The 21,917-nt window shown below is 37.2% G+C and overlaps 1 protein-coding gene across 7 annotated transcripts in view; it reads right to left on the bottom strand.

Moving 5' to 3' along the window:
* The window catches only part of LOC107731833 (tumor protein 63-like), a 23,512-nt gene extending 1,595 nt beyond the window's left edge, over positions 1-21,917 (bottom strand). For 2 of the 7 annotated variants that reach the window (XM_016543024.1, XM_016543023.1), the window contains exons 1-11: positions 21,733-21,917; positions 16,031-16,279; positions 8,308-8,494; positions 8,094-8,209; positions 7,823-7,932; positions 7,605-7,741; positions 7,295-7,377; positions 6,476-6,600; positions 2,397-2,539; positions 738-940; positions 556-649 (exon numbers count right to left, since the gene is read on the bottom strand). In XM_016543024.1, the coding sequence (XP_016398510.1) occupies positions 572-649; positions 738-940; positions 2,397-2,539; positions 6,476-6,600; positions 7,295-7,377; positions 7,605-7,741; positions 7,823-7,932; positions 8,094-8,209; positions 8,308-8,494; positions 16,031-16,279; positions 21,733-21,774 (1,473 nt within the window). In that variant the 5' untranslated portion in view covers positions 21,775-21,917 and the 3' untranslated portion in view covers positions 556-571. The remainder of the gene's footprint in view (positions 1-555; positions 650-737; positions 941-2,396; positions 2,540-6,475; positions 6,601-7,294; positions 7,378-7,604; positions 7,742-7,822; positions 7,933-8,093; positions 8,210-8,307; positions 8,495-16,030; positions 16,280-21,732) is intronic. The other 5 variants (XM_016543022.1, XM_016543017.1, XM_016543020.1 and 2 more) reach the window with 5 other exon arrangements.

Raw genomic sequence — 21,917 nt, 5'->3', positions numbered from 1 at the left:
AAAAATCCATCAAGATGTTTGAACTTTAACAAAATGAGTCCAATGAAAAAATCTATCCCCTGTTGTCCTCTCAAAATACAGCAAAATATTTGTTTGGAACCATATTCATCTGTTTTAGACAGTGCATGATCTTTGCATATTTCTCTTTTTTTCTCTCTGTAGTTTTTCTCTCTGTATGTACTGCAATAATATGGATAGAGGTTTAAAGTTAAAACGTCTTGATGGATTTATTACAAACATGCAGCTTTTCAGATCACAAGATGTTAATTGAGTAGTGTTGTGGACTATTGTGATGTTTTTATCAGCTGTATTGAACTCCCATTCTGACGGCACCCATTCACTGCAGAGCAAGTTGCTAAATTTCTCAAAATCAGTTGCGATAAAGAAGAAAAACCTCATATACATCTTGGATGGCATGAGGGTGAGTAAATTTTCAGCTAATTCTCATTTTTGCATGAATTATACCTTCTAACATGCACCTGCTAAATAGTTTTTTTTTTTTTTTCAAATGAAAACTGATATGAAAAACATTAAGGAGAAAGGCAAATTCCTCACCTCTAAATTGTAGTTCTCAATCTGGTAAATATTGGTCAGTCCTTGGGCTGTGAAATAATCCAAACAGGCTGAGCAGCCCAGCCTCAACAGGAAGCTGAAATTGACAGATTTCAGAAGTTTTAAAACATGATTACAGTAATGCTATAACACTTTCACCTGTGAGCCATTTCAGAGAGACTTACTGTAAGTGTATTTGTGTACCTGGAAATGCTGTTGTCCATGGGGTAGGGTGGCGGAGGTGTGCAGTGAGAGGGCACCATTTGTAATTGAGGCTGCAGGGGGTTGGTGGGGCTCAGGGCACTCATGTCCGTGTTCATGGGAACAGGGCCGCACATCATGGGAGGGGTCACTGAAGGGAGGGGAAAGGGTTGAGACTGTAATAAACCTCAAAAGAAGGGAAATAAAATGGTAACACTTTACAATAAGGTTCAATGTGTTAACATCAGTTAATGCATTAGGTATTAGGAACTAATCATAAAATATAAACTTTTACAGCATAATACTTGTTCATAGTAATTTGTACAAACTATAATGAAAAAAGCATGAGAAAAACAATGAAGAATACACTGCCGGTCAAAAGTTTGGGCGTTTGTTTATTTATTTATTTTTAATGCTCAGCAATACTGCATTTATTTAATCAAAAATACAGTAAAAGCTGCTTTCTGTTATAATATTTATTATAAAATGTAATTATTTCTGTGGTAGCAAAGCTGACTTTTAGCAGCCATTACTCCAGTTTCCAGGGTTACATTATTCTTCAGAAATCATTATTCTTCAGAAATCATTCTAATATGTTGATTTGGTGCTTAGGATACATGTCTATCAATGATGAAAACAGTTGCTGCTTAATATTTTTGTGGAAACTGTTATGCATTATCATTCAAACGTTTGGGGTGAGTACGATTTTTAAAAACTGAACTGTCTATTTATCAAAGAATACTGATTTTTTTAATTTTTTTTTACAGTTTTTGTTTTTAAATATTGTAATATTTCACAATATTACTTTATTTTCTTATTAAATAAATGCTGGATTGGTCAGCATAAGAAACTAATTTCAAAAACATAAAAAAAATGTTAACGATTCCAAACTTCTGACCGATATGGAAAAAATGTATTATTCATTGTTTATTCAAGATAGCAAATGCATTAACTAATGTTTATCCAATGTGTTACCAATAATATAAAATCATGCAATATTTTCTGTCCCCATCCTGCCCACATTTATTATAGCCTATATATATATCATGCACACACACACACACACACACACACACACACACACTCTCACACTCTCACACTCACACACACACACACACACACGCACACACATGCACACACACACACACACACACACACACACACACACACACACACACACACACTCTCTCTACATAAACTGTCAAGTCTTTGACTGAAATTGACTGAAATAACAAACACCTGAGGGCACTAAATATGGATTAGGTAATCTCAGAACATGTGAAACCTGAGGCAAGTTTCACACAGCAGGCCAAAGGAGAATGCATATTTGTCATGTGTAAGTACATTTTGACAGTGCCAAAGTGTGCCGAAGGGAAGGCAGACTGTCCCACAAAGATTTAGTTCAATTTTAAAAGGGAACTCTGTCAGATTGACATTGAGAACTGAGTGTTTCTCAAGCCCAGACAGGATATTCTTCACTAGCGAGAAAGGGTTCACTTTCTTCCTGTACAATTTAGATCCGAAATCACTTTAACTCGAATATAAGATCTTTTGTTAGCCCTAACCGACACTGCCACATTTGTAGACAAACTATGAATATACGTATATTAATTAAATTATTAATGATTTTATAGAAGCCTTACTGTCAGTTAGTCCTCCAGACATGCTGGATGGGGTGAGTGTGTTGCGTTGTTGGGGGTTCATGAGCTGACTGACTGATGGCAGTTTGTTCTTGCAGAGGGTGGGTGAGCTGGAACCAAAGGCAGACTGGGGTGGCAGAGAGCTCCTGAGGGAGAGAAGATGATACAGGTTCTGTATATTACTGAAGCCAAGTCTCTTGCATAAGCTTACACATGGACATTACAGAAAATGTGCAACCTTGTCATGATTAAATGCTTTCTATTAATGTTTTGGACACTGTGGAAGGCCTAAACTGTGGAGAAACACAGAACATGTCTGTGTAGTTCTGTAATTCTTAACAAAGAGGTATAAACATGCATATGGGTTAAAAGTCACATTGAGAGGAAACTAAATCCATATACATGTGTGGTACTTTAAGTGTAAATAACAAATACAATTTAATTTTTTTTAAATGAACTACATGTGTAATATAATATTAAAAGGATAGTTCACACATACAAAGAAAACGCCATCATTTAATTATGTTACAAACATTTATAGTTTCATTTTTTTAATCAAAATGGTTTGGTTACTTATGTTCCATAGGGAAAAAAATAATACAGGTTTGGAATGACATGAGAGTAAGAATTGCCCTTTAAATGATTCTGAATGTTACTTTCTTTGTTGATATTATTGATAGTTTTAAATGCCCTGACTAAAAGCCCCTGACAATTCAAGTAAAAAGAACAGTCGAGAAATAAAGGAGAAGAAAAGAGAATAAAGAGGAAGAGCAGGGATAGGAACACAAAAGCAGAGAAGTCATTTATTGAATAGTAGTAACTGACAAAAGTGCAAGAGCCATTGAGAATACAACAACCATTCATTTCATATGAAACAACAAAAGAATCTGTCAACACTATAGCATTCATTTCCTTTTCTCTTAACTGCCATGTACACAGCAGAAAATACATCTTTAAGAAAATGAACAAATAATCAAGACAAAACACACAAATTACTGCCCAGCAGTGCACTTTACAAAACATGACCAGCATTATCAAAATTCAGTCATCGATAAAGTCTATCCCCCCCATATTTATAGACAACTCAATGAGTCCAGCTCCAATAATAAAATGAAGACAGAGGCAAAAACAAAAAGCTATTTAAGATGAACCATCATCAAGATCTTACAGAAAAACTATGAGTCCCATAAAAAAAAGATGTGTGCTTGGTTCCTGGTCAGTTTCGACATCCAGGATTGTTTAGATAGATAGAAAGAAGAAAAACAGATGGAAAGAAGAGAGAAAGAGAGAAATAAGGTGGTCAGCTGAGAAGTTGCTATACTGTTTATGTGCAATGGGTTTCTGTGCAATACCAGCAGATCAGTCCAACAAACACAATAAATGCTGAGGAAACAAGCCGCCTCAGTCACAAGGGCCCTTTAAGAAACATTAAAAAAAAAGTATGGACAATGAAATGTTTTAAGAAACTTTTGACACTTCAGATGATTGAACAATAATACTAATGCAACTAAATCTGACTGTAAGGTAAGCAAATTTAACACACAAATGGATTATTTCAATTGATAAATGAGCGCCATAGTCTAGATAATACACTTTGTAGGGACAAAATCATGCAATGAACTTTCCAAAAATATCTAAAATGACTTCACTTGAGAGCTCACATATTTAAAACGAGGTGTTTAGGTGGTAGAAACAAAATCCTGTGTTCAACTTATTTGTGGCATAGAAAAAGTCTAGGAGTTACCACAGGTGACGGTTTGGAGAAGCACAGGGAGCCCCTTTGAGGGGTAGAGGATGAGATGAAGAAGAGATGGAGAGAGATGAGTGAGGGATGCTCTGAGGGAGGAGGAATGTGATTCCTACTTTCAGGAAGCACTGAAGCACCTCTTCTGCTCACCTATTGGGTCCAGAAGCTCAGAGCGCAAACGGGCCCTTAACAGGCTGTAGGAAAGAGTCAAAGATAGACAGTGAGAAATAGAAAGACGGGAAAATGCAGGCAAGAGAGAAGAAAGAAAGAAAAAGTGGAGGAATAGCAAAATGTCAGGAAGAATGGAACGTGACAATATTAAAAGTTATTAGACTGTATCATTAAATAATAGAAAGAGAGAGACCCCAATGATAAGCAGCTGATTATGAGTAAATCAAACTTGAATTGTACAGAGTATTTGCCTAAAAGAAATGTGGTATGTTGTGAAATTATGCATATACAAATCTTTCAAGCCTCATTCATTTGAATAAATTTACATTATGTGATTTAAATGCGCTGAAAAAAAAATGATGTCAGCTATTGAAAGTCTCAAACAATGATGAAACATCAGATACAGTAACAAAACAGGATGCATGATTTTTTTTTCATATTTTAGCAATGTGCAATCTCTCCACAAGGTGGCAGTACGTTGCAACTAAGGAAGGAATAAGTTCAGTGTTTGAACTGTAGAAAGAGTGAGAAAGTATGAAAAGGAAAATCAACAAAGTAAAACACCCAACCCACTGAATCTAAGGCAGAAGGAGCTTTATTGAAAAGGAAGAAAAAAAGTATAGTTAGAAAAACAGGTTTATGAATGAAAGAGAGAAGTAACGGCATGCAGACAATGCTGATAAGGATCAAACAACATTTGCTGCTTGGAAATGTTAACCAAAAATCAGAACAAGGATGAGGCTGCCTTTAATATATACTGCATTAACATGCTATACTAAAAAGATGCACATTTCACAGCGTGTGTTCGGTCTTTGTCCTACAATGGGACAGTTTTAAAGAATGGCTACCTAGTTATTTAGCTCAGACCAAAGCTTGAGAAGATAAAATGAACCTTAAAATCAACAGCCTTTCTACACACTAAACAGAGCACTTTGAGCTGTTTTAGCAGCGTATAGTCCTAAAACCCAGTAGAGAATAAGCATTTTTGAGCCATGGGTTCCCTTGGGAACATCTATGTGGTTTTAGAATAGTGATTTTTGATTTAAACCTATAGTGTGGTCTGTGGTTAACATTATTAAACCATTTTCACATTCTGTTCTACAACAATTGCTAACATAATGACTACAATTGCCAAAATATATGTGTGATTACGTAACCTAACTCTTTAATTTACTCAATAATTGAAAACAGACTATTAGAACTTCCCTAGGGAATCCATGGTGAATCCAGTTGACCTACAAACTGACGTCATGATTGAACAGCTCAGTTGGGTGTGGATGCTTTAAGCTGTCTTAAGGAAATTTACAGGAAGAAAAGCATTGACATCCAAATCCCAGTGTAAGGGCGACAAGGCTCATTTAAAGCACAATTTACAGGTCTCTCCCTCCCCCTCTGTTGAGCACTATTACAGCAGATACAGAATGTATTTCTGAGAAAACTATGCTAATGGCTGAGTACAGACTAAATTTGCATTTACCATGAAGACCAATAACAATTTGTAGGCAGAGTTTAAACTTGTTTGACTCAGATTCAGTTCTGAGGTAATCCGAATGTCATAAAATGGGGGGGCTGAATAAATCAGAGCACCATCTCTGCAAGGTACACCCTTAATGAGAAGCCAAGCAGAATTTAAAACAGTTATTAATACTGTGTGAATTTATGTCGATCATAACAGCAGGGTTTGCTTAAGGGCTAACAACATCAATGATGCACAACACAAATCTCATGCAAGATGCAATCCAACCTCATACTTTCATGCAGCAGCCAAGATTATACCATCAGTGTGAGAGAATTAAACTGCCACGTTAAGTTCCAGTGTTTGCACTATAGAAACTCTCAGATGGGGCGGAAATTAATTGCTGAACAAACAAACCAAATACTTAAATGACAAAGTCAGTTCACAGTCAGTCAATGAGCAATCACATTCAAATCCACAAGTGTTAAAACCAAGCAATAAAGTTGATCAAGTTATTAAAAAACTGACACACAAATATCAATCTGTGGGTGGACCTTGCTAACACAGTGTAGTATGTGCCTATAGTTTGACTGTGGCTAGTCACATTATAAAAACGAAGAGATTATGAATCTTTTTTTAAAATTTTCAAATGTGCTAGTATCACCCCATTTTTACTGGGGAATCTTCCTGCATGTGTAAGGTACTCACTGTTTCTGCAGTAGGTTCTGCTGCTGCTGTCTGTATGACTCAATAGTCTGCTGAGGGAGGAACTGCATAAGTTCCAAAGACTCTTTGATTTTCACCAAAATCTCATAGATTTCACGGCCTTTAATCTGAAGCACAGAGAAAGAGAGAGAAGGGGTAAGCCTGGATGTCAGACTCCTGAATTATGCTCAATTCTTCACTTTGAATATCTACTTTAAGAATGAGAGATTATCTTTTCAGTGTCAAATAGTTGTGCGACACTTTCTGTAAAGCCTACATACAAATTTAAATGTAAAAGTATTCTTAATGTGTTGTAAGGTGTTCATCATTCATTCATCTAAGTTAATGTTAATTTGTAATACACTACTGTTCATGTACAATTTGAAATATATAAAATAGTATATGTAAAAGCATATATGTAAAAATGAACATTAACCTAGATTAATAAATGCTGTAAAATATTTTATTGATAATTTATTGAGTACACCCAATGCATTGATGTTAAAAATTTTTAATTATACTTTTATTATGAATAACAGTTATGAATAATCAATTATTATAATTATATTTAACCTGTTTTTAATGGATTATATAGTATGAATAATACCAACAATGCATAATATAAGCAGGTTTCATAAAAGTTTTTACCAACACTTGTCAAGTAAGGGACCGTTCACAAAGAACGTGTGTAAAATTAGTTAAATAAAGAGCAACAGAATGGAAGACAATGCAGATTGATCTTTAAAAGTGGATTTTCAAAAAAAAACAACGACATTCCCCTAGTGAATATTTACATTGGAAAAACACATTTGAGATACTCACAGGCAGACAAAACACTTCCTCATCGGTGGATCTTCGCTTCTTGATGGAGTTTAGCTGAGAGAGGTGAGAGGCCTGACGGAAAGCTGTGGAAGACAGAGATAGAGGAAGTGAAACAGCCGTAATACAAGATCTTAAGCACAAAACATAGAGCTAAAGCACAGGACAGGTGGAAAAGTTGCAGTGTGTGTTTGTACCAAAGGGCATGCAGTATGTATGGAGGTAAGAACTATCTAGGAATAAGAAACATGCGATGCAAATATGTTTGTGTTAGTTAGATGAAGCCCAGTCACCAGCCCCCAGCACTACTTACGGCGTTTCGTACCCTCACTGCTCTTTGTACCATCGCTGACATGCTGTTTACGGATGCTGTCCTCGTCAGCTTTGCGGTCACGTCCAGGGCACGCACAGATACGAGCCTCAAAACACCGTCGACCCAAAACCTGACCACTGAAAAAACCATCAAGCAATTAATGCATATTTCTGTATTTCCTCGAGGGGAACACAATCCAGTGTTTAAAAAGGTCTTACTCTCTGCTTTCCAAAGTGACAATTATGAGGATAGGACGTCTGTTCATTCCGCCAACACAGCTGGAGTTACACATGAAATTGTACAGGATGGTTGTGAACTCTGTGCCCACCTGTTAATAGGGAACAGTTGTGTCATACACTACTCACCGTTGTTCATTTCTCTAGAGTGGTTATGTTAAATGAACATCTGTTGGGAATGATTTCAGGTGTGCACTGCAGTGTATGTACGGACAGCCAGGTTTCTCTGAAATGTGTGTGTGAGTGTGTTCACCTGAGGGGGCTCGTAAGGCACCAACACACTCTGACGCCCAGTAATGGAATCCTCCATGTACTGAGCATGACTGTTTCCCTCAACCCTAATCAGGTGACTGGGTGGGGCTATTTGGCCTATTAAACACAAAAGACAGCCAATTATATCACAAAGCTTAATATTAAAAACATGTTTAATCGCTTTTCTAGACAACACATTTAGAGAAGTAATATACCGTCATTGAACTCTCTGCTCAGTTCATGGTTCGGGCATCGTTTGACCACCTCGGTAACATGCTCAGCTTTCTTATAGACAGGCATGGCCCGTATGACTGCACCCTGGGGTGGGTTGGTAAGGACCTTGATTTGAATGGGACATGTTTTGGCAATCTGACAGTACAGCTTCTTCAGTTCTGTGGAGTACTAAAGAAAAGAGAGAAGAGTTTGGTTAGTAACTGCCATAAAACAATTGAAATGTACTTTATGCATCTGTAATAAAACTGCACTCCTATTTTAACTATATAAGCTCATTTGAATCTGTAGTACTAAAGTGTTTTTGCTTTGAGCGCTTTTGTTACTTTTTCTAAGTTATTTAAAAAAAAAATCTAATGTAATAGTAGTTGCTTTAATACTAAACATCCATCAAAGGTCACTTCTTTATCTAAAAGAAAAGAAGCCTTTCTCACAAACACAGGCAATGTAGAGATAAAACAGCTGCAGTTTGGCAACCCTTTAGTGGAAAAAGTACCATATAACAGTCTTTAAAGGGAAGAGCAGCTGGCTTTAGGCGACAGGACTTCTGGATCTGCCCTACAGCTGTCACAGGTTAAGATATACCTATGATTAAGGACACACACTGAAATGTGCTTTCCAAATCACCTGAAGAATGATTCATCTATGAAGACGTCAGGACCATTTTGACACAGAAATCTGCTGTTAAAATGATTGCCCTGATGATATTTCTAGTGTTGAGCAATGAGAAGCTTAGACTTGCCCTTGGATGCCTTTAATAGGCCTCATTTATGTCATAAAATGAGTAAAACAAATGTCTATTTGAATCTAAATAAGTGGTTCTCAACCTTTAACATTTTTGACCCCCCCAGTACTAAAAAATACTAAAATAAAAATGAATTAAAGGTGCCATAGAATGCATTGATACAATATTTTAAATTGTTCTCTGATATCTACATAGAAGGTATGTGGCTTAGGTAAGGTCAAAAAAATCTCCAGAAATGGTTTTACATGTCCATTACTACAAACCCTAGGATTTGTCCCTAGAATGAAATGGCCTGTTTTTACCTTATTTGGAAGGGTCATGAATAATAATGTTGAGCTCTGCTCTGATTGGCTGTTTCACAGTTTGGCTCATTTCAGTAGCTCACACAGCATGTAGGAAACACAGGGAAAATGTATATTCCAATACTCTCTCTCGCAGTTATATCGTTGGGTAATTATACTGTATATAAAATGCGGCACACACACACACACACACACACACACACACACACAGGCCATTTCCTGAAGTGACTGGTATAACAAATTGAAAAAGAAAAAAAAAACATCTTTACCAAAGCTTAACAATCTAGCATAATGTTAATTTCTGCATATAAGAATACATTTTTACATGTTAAATATTAACATTTAATTCACATGAAAATATTATATTTAAAAATAACAAATTAACAAGTTAATAAATTGCTATACACATATCATTATTAATTAATACAGTACAAAAACTCATTGTTAGTTTACGACTTATGCATTTACTAATGTGAACAAATTTAAGCCTTTTTTTGGTACACATTTTATGTCAGCTGCACTGAAAATAGATTTGAATAGTCCATATTTTTGGCCCCTGTCCTGTCATATCAGTTGCTGATGATGTCTTCATCAGAATATCAACAGCATGAAGCATCTACACTCATCACCTGCACTGTCAGAACTGACTTGACCCATTTTAGCTGTGACTAATTTAGCGCCAGGGTGCTTTCACCGGTGGATGATGAAGGCGTTTTGTGCGTGAACTGAACGCTTTTTTGAAAGGTGTTCTGTAAAAAAAGAAAGATAAATAACTGTAATTGCCCCTCTGCTCCCAACCTGATATGCCGCTGTACGCTCCTGTCATTCAGTTAAATGAGGTGAGTGAGAGAGAGAAGGGGAGAGGAAAGATCTGTAGGACCAAAGAGAGAGTTGTAGACATGAATGCCAAAGGGTCAGTCACACAGAGGCCCGGCAAAAAAGTCAGAGACAGATATAAATGACAGAAGCTTGACATACTGACAACAAACACCGTTATTTCATATTTTGTAACATCGTAAACTCCAACCTACAAACCTTACCAGATAAACAAAGCAGTTGATGTACCAATTCTAGCCCTAAAGCAACACATTTTGAGAATGCAAATATGTGTGGAGGCTGCTGTGTTTGCTTGGGGCCAAATAAGCCACGTCTGACAGGGAAAAACACACACACAAAACACACACATACATACATCAAGGGTGGGGCCACAAAGTGATCTGATGAATTGGAGGCATTGGCTTTTTTGCAGGGAGGGGCACGGTGGTGTTAACGTGTAATTATGTTCCAGTCATGGGCTACAATGTGAATTACACACACACACACACACACACACACACACACACACACTAGAGTAACTGTTTAAACAGAAAAGGGGGATTTGAGTGTGACAGTCTAGTTTTTATTTATTTTTCTTGTCAAATAAGTTTTTTATTCAGTCATCGAATAACCTTACAATAATCACAAGTTTCAGGATTAATTTTCTTACATGCAAAAAAACAAACAAAAAAACATGACATTTTATTTTTCTATTTAGCTTTTCTAGTTACTTTCAGTTTTAGTTTGTGATTTTAGTACTTCAACTTAGTTCTGTCAACATCGATCAAATACACACACACACACACACACACACACACACACACAGGTTAGAGTAACTAAATAAACAGAAAAGGGGGATTTGAGTGTGACAGTCTAGTTTTTATTTATTTTTCTTGTCAAATAAGTTTTTTATTCAGTCATCGAATAACCTTACAATAATCACAAGTTTCAGGATTAATTTTCTTACATGCAAAAAAACAAACAAAAAAACATGACATTTTATTTTTCTATTTAGCTTTTCTAGTTACTTTCAGTTTTAGTTTGTGATTTTAGTACTTCAACTTAGTTCTGTCAACATCGATCAAATAGTTAATAGCAGTGTTGGGGGTAACGCATCACAAGTAACGCGAGTTATGTAATCAGATTACTTTTTTTCAAGTAACTAGTAAAGTAACGCATTACTTTTCAATTTAGAAGGAAATATCGGAGTTACTTTTTCAAATAAGTAACGCCAGTTACTTTGTTTCCCATGTCTTGACTGACAGCTCTCGTCATGTTGAGAGAAATCGAGAGTAAGTGCAGAGGCGTGTGCGCTATGTGAACATGATGTTACTGTAGTTCTAGACTAAATGTCAACATGTTTTTTTAGTATGTGCAGAAACAGTTGTGCTGCTTTGTTTTCTTTGTATCTTTTTTTGGAATGTGTAATACTTTTTTCAGGATTCTTTGAATAGCATTTATTCAAAATAGAAACATTTTTTAACTAAACAAAAGTATTTACTATCACCTTTTTAAATTGATCACATCCTTGCTGAATAAAGTATTACTTATAAATTCATATTTATATTAAGCAGCACAACTGTTTCCAACATTGATAACAAATCAGCATATTAGAATGATGGACTCTATGACACTGAAGAGTAATGGCTGATAAAAATTCAGCTTTGCATCACAGGAATAAATATCATAAAGTATTTTAAAACTGATAACAATGATTTTAAATTGCAATAATATTTTGCAATATTATTAAAAAAACTGATAATGCAGTCTTGATGAGCATAAGAAACTTCTTTGAAAAAAATCTTTTGAACGGCAGTGTAAACTGGTTTCTTCAAGAGATTTCTACACACACAGAGATGTGTGCACACACAGTAAAACCGCAGTCACACCAACAACAAATGCACACACATACAGTGTTGTACATGTTGTGACAAGTTTGCAGCTGTAGTTTGAGTGTGTTTGAACAGAGCAGGGCTGCAGGCTAAGGCTGTATTCGTGTCTCAGCATGGCAGGGCGGGTTGGCCTAACGCTCTGGCGCCTCTGGTCTTGTCCCACCTCATACCTGACATGTACTGTCACGCCTGTTGTCTTGCCCAAAACCTGTTTCATTGGGAAATAAATAAAATGTGTTTTTCCCCTCTTTGGTGCAATGATAAAAATACCCATTTACAGAGTTTTGCTTTCCAAACATTTGAAATAAAACTTTGAGCATAGGGTGCAAAAAATATAATTATCAATAGGAAAATGCAATGCCGTTCAAAAGCAAGTTTCACAGGGCATTGCTCATTATCTGTGCTTAACATTTTTTGCTAGAATAATAGTTCTTGCAGCTAATAACTCATGCATTGCACTGGAAAACAGGGCAACAGATGTTTGCTCTAGTGCATGTTTGCACAACTTAGTTTGAGCAAAATGTATGCAGCTACGGTTTTGAATAGCGAATCAACAGCTGTGATGTTGCTCATCATGCCTGAAAACTTTGCATGGTATTCATGCATATATACTTCATTTGATTCCAAAGTGAAAAATATGCACAAAACAATGAAACAAAACATACATATCAAGATTTAAATGCAACTGGTTTTCAGACATCAATAACTTGCCATGTTTGTAATGCATTTGGAGGAAGATCATCATGTAACCAACCCTCATCAGATTCATACTTTCTCTAGTGATGTAAACAAATGCCCCCAATGCTTCCTGGCACTAGTTAATGCCCTGTGATTAAATTATATGCTTTGGAAATGTGATCTTTCCCAGAAAACGTGTGACAAGCTTTGGTGTAATTATGCTGGATTTCCCCTCGTTTTGCTCAATGGTCGCCCTGAGTGCTGCCAAATTCTTTCCTTACAGCTACCTTTATTTCTTCTTTCGCTGAAAATGAAGGTGTTTGCATTTCTGTTCTCGTTCAATTACACTCTAAAGGTGTTGCACAAAAGGTGGGATTTAAGGTCACGTCTAATAAGTAGATGCCGGACCTTTTCAGGTAGCACTATGACATCTCAACTGCATGAGAAGATGCAGATTATGATCGTGCAAGTGAGCTAAAGCAGACGTGGCGGCTATACTGGTGCTGACAGACTGATCTTCTCTTTGACTCAGTCCAGCTCTACCTCTTGCATGGTCTTTAAAAGCACAGGTAATCTTTCATTGTTCAAAGACACAAAACAACAAGAACAACGGATCTCCAAACAGAACCTGTCAGAGAAGTGGGCTTTTCTAGATACGCCTTTCTTAGAAATCATTTCCCTATCATAAAAATCTTTTCAACCCCAGATTTTTTTTTGGTAAATTAACCTCTCCCTCCTTTCCTTTCTTCTTCCTCTGCTTGCTCTAGGTTTTAGGGCTTTACGTGGCAATGTCAGACGAGTCTCGACAGGTTCGTTGACACAAACAAGTCTCAGCTCCATCTCACGAGGCGTGGGACGGGCCTGCAGATGTTCCATGGACAAGTCATATCTTGCCACCTTTCGCTGGAACACTCGTCTCTTTGAGTGCTTCTGTCCTCTCCCAACTTCTATCCTCATTCTCATCTCCTTGTCCTGCGGCATTATGAGAGACGCAGTCGACAAGCTTTACTCGTTGAGCAAGGAACAACCCCTTCGGCACTGTAGGGTTCAGGAGGAAGGCATGGAGTATTTACACGAGTATTACTGACCCATTCTTCTAATCCCCAGCTCACTTCTTGAGACAACAACTCCAGTGGTCGCATTCCTTCGGTCACAGCGCTCTATACAAGTGAACCAATGGGCAAACAAAACTGTGCCGTACGTTGAATGCGCTGTTGATAGGTTGACAGGAAAATGCAAATGGAGGCTCTGCTCAAAAGAACATCAAACAAAACAAACACCGAGCCAAAAAAAGTGAACTGAAAATGATAGAGGGGATGGGTTTCCTCTGAAAATTGAAAACGAACAAAAAAAGGTTCATGTATGGTTTGTCTTATCATTGACATCAACAAAAAAAAAAGCAGGATTGCAAAAGCTTTCCTGTAAATGAGGAGCGGTAGGATGCGATGCCAGGAAATACGTGTGTGTGTCATGGAAGCTATATGCAGGATAGATTGAGCTGCGTACGAAGAACAAGTGTGGGTTACATTAAATGTAAGCCACAAAAATGCCTTTCATTTGGCTAAAATGTTATTAAAATTAAAGGAAGAGATATTCTTCACAACCTTCTATACACTGTGAGAAACGGAAATATGAATGAGTAGGGATGTCTTAAATGAGACAACCAAAGGTGTGGTGTCTTTCTCACACCCAGAATTCTGCTCTAAGTACGGTGAGGTGTCTGACAACTTCTGCTGTATTGGTAAAGTCAAGGAGTGAGGATGACAAGGGCTGTTGTGGGAATAGGGTAAATGTCACAATCCCACACTGCACTGTAGCCAATGAGCACTGAGCAACTCGCAAACCAAACTCCGCTCGACTTGTTTACTCAAAGATGTGAGACAGCATTACCACAACTGACTCACTGGTTTTTCAAGACCACAATCTGCCAAATTCAAGATTAATGAGGCATTGGTTTATAATGGCTGGGATCGATTAGCCTAAAATAATCATAGATATTTATCTCATTTCATGTTTGTGATTAAATAACTTCCACTGAAGCTCTCAATTTAGCCTAGCCACATTTAGCGCAAAATGACATAACTGTCATAGTTCTTATTGCCAACATACAGTCAATTTAGGTAACGGCGTGGAGATAAGATTTAAGACCTTAAGTAGCTACAACTAGATAGCAACCGCTAGGGTGCGCTGTCCAACCGAAAGCCACTTTTTGGTTGATAGACATCAGGCTCCCCGTTCCCGTGCTGCTACAACTAGCCTAGCGGGTTTAGTTGGTTTAGGTGACACCTATCTATGCAAAACAGTGACAGTGACACAGCTATTGTAATGCTCACTGATGCGCATTGTTTCCGCTATGTGGACATAGCGGTTTATGAAAAAGACATAATGCACCATTAAACAGCTCACCAGTAGGGGTCAGACATGGCCCTTTTTGGATAGAATTTTCTTTTCGTATATTATAATTTCCAAAATTTTTATTTTTATTTATTTATTTTTTTAAATAAATTTATCAAAACTATTTAGTTATTTTTTATACATTTTATTGTTTACATAATTTAATTAAGATTTTTGTAAATTGTATATGGTTGCAACTATTTCAACTAATTTTGTGCAAACACTCAAAAAAGACAACATATCTCAAGTAGTAGTCTACTTTGCAGTAAAACAGACCAGTTTAAACCTATGCCTGCCTTTTTTTCCCCTTTGGCCAGGTGGAGTTTTGTAACTGAAAACTTTCATATAGATCACAGAAATGCCTAAAGCTGAGATCGGACAGGTAAAAACTTTACTCTCCTCCTGGAGGAAGAAGAACCCTTGACAGCAGAAATGAACTGCTTTTGTTTAGCACATCACACAGTCTTGATCTTTGTGTAACATAGAACCACAATGCATTGTCATAATACAAAAAACAAAAAACTCAATTCACAGACAAATACCATGTACAAATGGGATGAATGGTTATGAGTGATTTATGACCTGAGGGCAGAAGGTCCAATTTCTGCACCAGGAAATATTTGGTTGTTGCCCTAAAGCCAGACACTTAACCCCAATATAGACTGAAGGGACAACATGCTCTCCTCTCTATGCTCCCGAATTGGTTTGGCCCCAATACCTAACCCCATGAAATCATATGAAATTGTTTTGTTTTTGTTTTTTTGGGTATGATCGTATAAGTGGGTTTTGTTTGTAGTTTACTAGCAATATTGAATATATAACAATGAAAAAATTATATAAAAGTCATAAGTGTCACACATACACATCCACTATGTCTTACCGTCCAGGTGGCTGATTTGGCTGTGCTGGACTGCTGGAAGGACACATCAAAGGTGTGTGGGCCAGCATAGTCTGTGTTGGATGGGATGGCAGGTGATGGAGACAGGGCCTCGAAGGTGGAGCTGGGTTGGGCGTAGGGTGATGGTGCCGTTACGTTGTTCTGAGCATGCTCGTTGTTGTAGGGGCTGGTGGAGGTGGAGCCACCATTTTGATCCATGCTGTTGAGAAGCCCCAGGCTTGTATACTGTGGCTAGATGAAAAACAGAGATTATTTTTATCAGTATAAAATCTTTTCAAGTGTTTATGGTATTAGAAGTGTCATACGAACAAAGACGCAATATTCAACAAAATATTAATGAGTTGTTGCCACAATACGGCTTCTTTTGATGTTAATACATCAGGCTATGATGTAATGGTGGGCTTTGAGAAACAGATGATGTGCATAACAGCCAGTGCTTGGCAGACTTAAATAAGTCTTTGTATAGTATATGCAAGTCAAAGAGAATTATGACCCAAGAGGTTATGCTCTTTATTAAACTGTTCATCAAATAGCCCTGTTTGTGTACTTGTGCAAAGAAATGCAGTAAATGTCCTTCTATTACAGCCGCAGATATGTCAACCGTAACAGATGAGAAGGCTTACCAAAAGAATAGTGATGCATAATGTACAAAGGAATCATTTACAGGATGTAAGTTTTCTAGTTATGCTGTCACTCAGATGATTTTATCTAAAAAACAACATCACTATCTAAAGTATTGGGAAAAAAATCCAAGCCATGATTCAGTATGTGATGATCCAAGAACTTTAAAGTAGCCTAACAGGGTCTAACAGGGTCTTAAAATTTATAAGTAGCTAATTCTGAGTTAATTTGAAGTGTCAATTAAGACATTCTTTATCCCAGCCATTTTTATTCTAAAGGTGTGAAACTGCAGTTGTTTACAATGTAAATAATTTAGGACCAATTAAGTCTTTAGCCTGCCTTAATTGCTCTAAGGTTGTTGGTGAGGTCTGTAGGAATGAATAAAGACTCTAGATGAACTGGAAGATGCAGTGATAACAAAGGAAGGTGGGTACAGCAAGTGGGCGATACACAGTTCACACGCCTCCTGTTGCCTTGTTCCAGTGAAGGCGCAGAGAGGAATTAAAATGACTGTCATTTGAGAGAAGGAAGAATGTTCTGGAGGTAAGCCAGCCTTCTCCAACCCCACTCCTCCAGTCCATTCCTTTCCATTTATACACAGTACATTCCTGGATGAGGTGCCATGGTTGTATGGCTCTTTAGACCATCATTAATCTCAACCGAGTCCCTTGTTTATTTCAGGCATGGATGGAGACAGCTGTCCAGCTTGCACGCTTATTCCTCTTTCTCTCTCTTTTCCTGTCTCTTTCTCTTTTACTCTCTCACACAAAATTCTCCCGGTGCTGCTGGTGGCTCAGGTGAATCACTAGTGGGGCAAAATATACAATTAACATGACTGATGCATGTTGAAAATACATGAATACATTTTTTATCAAGGATGAAAAAAAAAGTAAAGTCTTAAAAGATTAAATATAGATCTTTTTTTATAATTATGTATGTTGTACACCTACACGCCTGAGAGTGGGTCAAATCACTGACCTCAACAAACCTCTAACAGTGCCGTAGGGTATAAGAAAAGAGGTGCCATTTGCGATGTACAGACAGAGGTCATTGTGTGAGTGTGTGTGTGTGTTTGTGTGTGTGCCACGAGTCTGCTCAGCCTTCTGGAAACAATGAGTCTCAGGCTTTTAAGAGCCTGTCTGAAGAAACAATAGACCAGGTCTATTTGGTGTATGAAAAGAAGCGTATTGTAGAGCAGACGCACATACCCAAACACTAGAGCTGTACCCTCCAGCCTCAACAACGCTTCTCAAACACACACGTCCTTTACAATGAAGCAATTAGGACATAATGGAATATTTTAGAGACAGTAAGGCCACGCAAGTCAGTCTGTGTGTCTGATCCCACTAGGGAGGTGTAGGGCAGTGCACCGTCTACTTAAAGCCATTAGCAGTACATTAGCATTTGTTTGAAATTTACTTAAACTAATCAGAAGAACAATTTGCACAAGCCTGTAAACTTTAAAAATGCAGAAGGGAAAAAAGCAATGCAGCTATATATTTAAAAAAACATAATTTATTGGTTAAAAAGTAGAGATTGTAAAGTATAAATGAATGCACTGGTAAATAACATCTTTGCCTATTCATAGTTTAACCCCAAGAGCTGGTCTCATATAGTGTATAGTAAAATGTTCAGATGTTTACAAAAATTCTAAAATGATCAGAGAATAAATTATCATATGTAATTGCACTTTATGGTTTATTTTAACATACAAGACACATCTGTCAAACTACCCAAACTTCCTAATTTCTAAGACTTTTTAGCGATACTTAGCGTTGAAGTTTGCACTGATAATAAAATGAGGGCAAAGTTTATCAAGTGTGCTAAATATTAAGAAACTACTAAATCATTTCAAAATTGTGTAGACAAAAAACATCCAGTACAACAACATTATTTCGTATTTAGTCCACCTTTTTGATCATATTGTGATTTTCTCTAGCACCTTTTTTTTTTTTATCAAATACTATTCCTCCACAATGCAACAACCATATAACAACTGCTTTAGCTGCTCTTAAAAATCCCAGCCTTATATCCCAATCCCAGTTTATAGCCTCTTTGGAGAGTGAGCCTCTGGGATGTCAAGATGCTTAAGCAGAACAATAAATCAGATGACCATGTCTGTCTTTTATAATACAAGTGGGAAAAAAAGTGTAGCAATAATAATAATAATAATAATAATGCAGGTGTAATCTCCAATTACGAGATGATGCTTTTGAAATGACAGAACATATGTTGATATCTATATGACCTCAATATTGTCCAGTTTAAGTTTATATATTTATTATATATTTATATACAGTGGGGGTGCTCAGTCCTTCTCACAGTTTAAATTTAAAATGAAAGAGAAAAATATAATATAATAACAAAATATAATATAATATAATATAATATAACAAGCTCAAAGTGTAGAACATGGCACCAACAACACCAATGTCATGGTTTGATTCCAAGGGATTGCATGAACTGAAATGCAATGCGAAGTTGCTTCAGATAATAAGGTCTGCCAAATGCATAAAGGTAATACTATAATAATATATACAGCATATACCACTCTGATTTGTTTACAAGCAAAACTCTCTTCTACCCCGATCAAAAATAAATATGGCTGTTTCTAAGATCAAGCCAATCTTAAAGTTCAATATTGATCAGTTTCTTATGTTACAGTAAAATAACCAATGATTAAGATTTCCTTTTCGGTTCTGGATTGACAGTCTCAAATGAATTCCAGGGTAAAACAGAGAACTGCAGTTGCATCTTTTAACAATGCATTCTAACAATGTGCTGTTGACAGATGTCAGCAGTGCCAGCATTACAGTTGATTTTCAACCTCGAATGCTACCTGTCTTTGTTCCTGTTTCCACAAGATGAACCCTAATGGCCAAAACCACTAAATTACTACTTCATTCTAACAACTACTTAAGTCTAGAGTTTGAGAGCAAAATGAGGACTACTAACTCAAGAGTAGTGACAGGAGCTGAGGCTGCCCTGGCCTGGGGGTGAAATGGCTGCCATTCCTGGGTGTGTTCCAGTGACCTGGGCAGTTTGTAACCCGGGATGGGTGTTGAGAACATCTGTGAGGCCTTGATGAGTGACCACAGGGGTAGAAAGCATTAAGCACTAAATTGGGGTGGGGTGGGGGGTTAGGTGGGAGTGCTCTTATTTTCTTCGCACTTCGTACCCAGTGGGCTGGGCAGAGCAGATGATTGTATCTGTATCTACCATAGTTAAAAAAAAAATTACAATTCCTAGACTTCTCAGGTTCACTTTGATGCACACATTCTTCAAAGCGGCTCCAGAATCTATCAGTCAGACGAGCGGGAGTTTAACCTGAAGCCCTTTTGATGAGAGAAAGATGGACGCATCTTTAGGGACAACCTGCTGTCAAAGAGCAAAACCAAACCTTAACGTAAAACTATAAGTAATCGAACCTCACCTCACAAAAAAAAAAAGCTTAAGATGCAACAAATTCAAGAAATTACCACATTTGATCTATTTGAACCATCATTTAAAACATTTGCAAAAACAGTACCATCTTTTTTCTCAAATTCCTTGCACCTCCATGTCTCCTCTTACAACACAAAACATGCATGTCTACGGACCCGTAACCCCTACCATGATTAAAGAGAGCGAGAAACAGAGCGTTTAAAAGCATTAATCAAAGCTGTGTGGGCAGTGGATTGGTTACCTTAAGCCAGCTTTAAAAACACAAGGAGGGGCGGGAGGTGGGGGGAGACCGGACTATGTTTCTACCAATAGGTTTGTCTCTGAGCTAACGGTGTTGTGTTGACAACAGCTTTGTGCAAGAGAATGGCAGCACTGAAATCACAGTCTGAACTACCACCTGTCAGGAAAGAATGGGGGTGCTTTTAGACAACAAACTCAGATCCGGCCGCTATCTCAGATGGCTTAGAATGCTCAAGATATAAGCTTAAGTTGCATTATACTGAAAGTTCTGTTTCATGAAAGTTTTGACAACTTATTCAGTTTTTAATTAATTACAAAAAATAAATAATGCTAAAAAAAGTCAAAACAGTATAATTTTGGGGAAATAAATAAATGTGCATTCCATGTATCAGTGTTGGCATATTGCTGCAGTTAAAAAAAAAAAAAAAAACACCCAGAAATTTGATAACTATCATCCATGACGATTCGAAAACACATTAGCAACCTGACATGAAATTCAAGCTTAGCTGTGAAATCATGATCCTTTTGACACCTCACACAATTATATGGGCTTAAAGTATTATTAATTGTTTTTTTCCCCTTTCCTGATACAGCAGTGCAATGACTTGAAATGACTTAAGTGCAATTGCACAAATGAAGCTAAAGTAATGCTTTTGCACATAACGAAAAATGTATTTATATACACAAAAAACCCCTGCTGAAACAGTTTGTAAACAAAGGTAAACATTCAATGAGTGATATTAAGCTTAAGTAAAAGTAGATTCCATTAGTACTTTCTCAAAGCAATCGCAGCCCATTGTTCTATACAAACAAGATTATCAGTCTCACCGTCCCAGACAAATCCATTATTTGTCAAATACCTTGACTCAACCCAAGAGTACCGTACACCGTAGATAAAACTGCAGCTAGGCAAACCATTAAGGCAATACACATAGATTTTTATCTGTATAGACGCACGTCCGATTTTTCACACCCACACATCATTGTAAAATTCATTATCACAGTTCAAACCAATGACTTATTAAATGCAAACATTTCACTTTCTAAAGTGTTGATATAAAACAAATTGGCGAACATGTGCACAAAGAAATCAAAACCAATAATTAAGTAAAAAAAAAAAAAAATCATATGCAAAGTGTTATACTAGGACCACAAATCACAACATATTCATAAGAAACAGCATCCTATCAAATGTTTTTGGTTAACACCGTAAGAGGCGAAAAAAACATACGGTACACAATATATATCCTAAAGCCTTTACAAGGCCTACTTTTGATGCCACTCTTGCCAGTTACTTCAGAGGGTTCCCTGAGAACCCAGAATCTAGCACTGGGACCAACTCAATCTCCAGATGGGCAGCGGTAGCGTAAGGGCCTTACCTCACTGTATGATGTGGGAGGATTGGTCTCCAGGTACAACATATTGGCGCTGAGGTTGAGCAGTGCAGCCGCTGTTTGCTCCACAGGCTCCAGGATTCTTACCCCTTGTTTTTCTTCTTTTATCCCCTAAAAGTGTGATGTGGGCTACAGAGGTGAACGGGACAGGCTTAAAGTCTCTATAGGAA

This window comes from Sinocyclocheilus rhinocerous, unplaced genomic scaffold (genome assembly GCF_001515625.1).
Source record: "Sinocyclocheilus rhinocerous isolate Xijiao unplaced genomic scaffold, SAMN03320098_v1.1 scaffold98, whole genome shotgun sequence".
Taxonomy (NCBI): Eukaryota; Metazoa; Chordata; class Actinopteri; order Cypriniformes; family Cyprinidae; genus Sinocyclocheilus; species Sinocyclocheilus rhinocerous.
The sequence above is the reverse complement of the archived record's forward strand: the minus strand, read 5'-3'. Positions and strand labels throughout refer to the sequence as shown.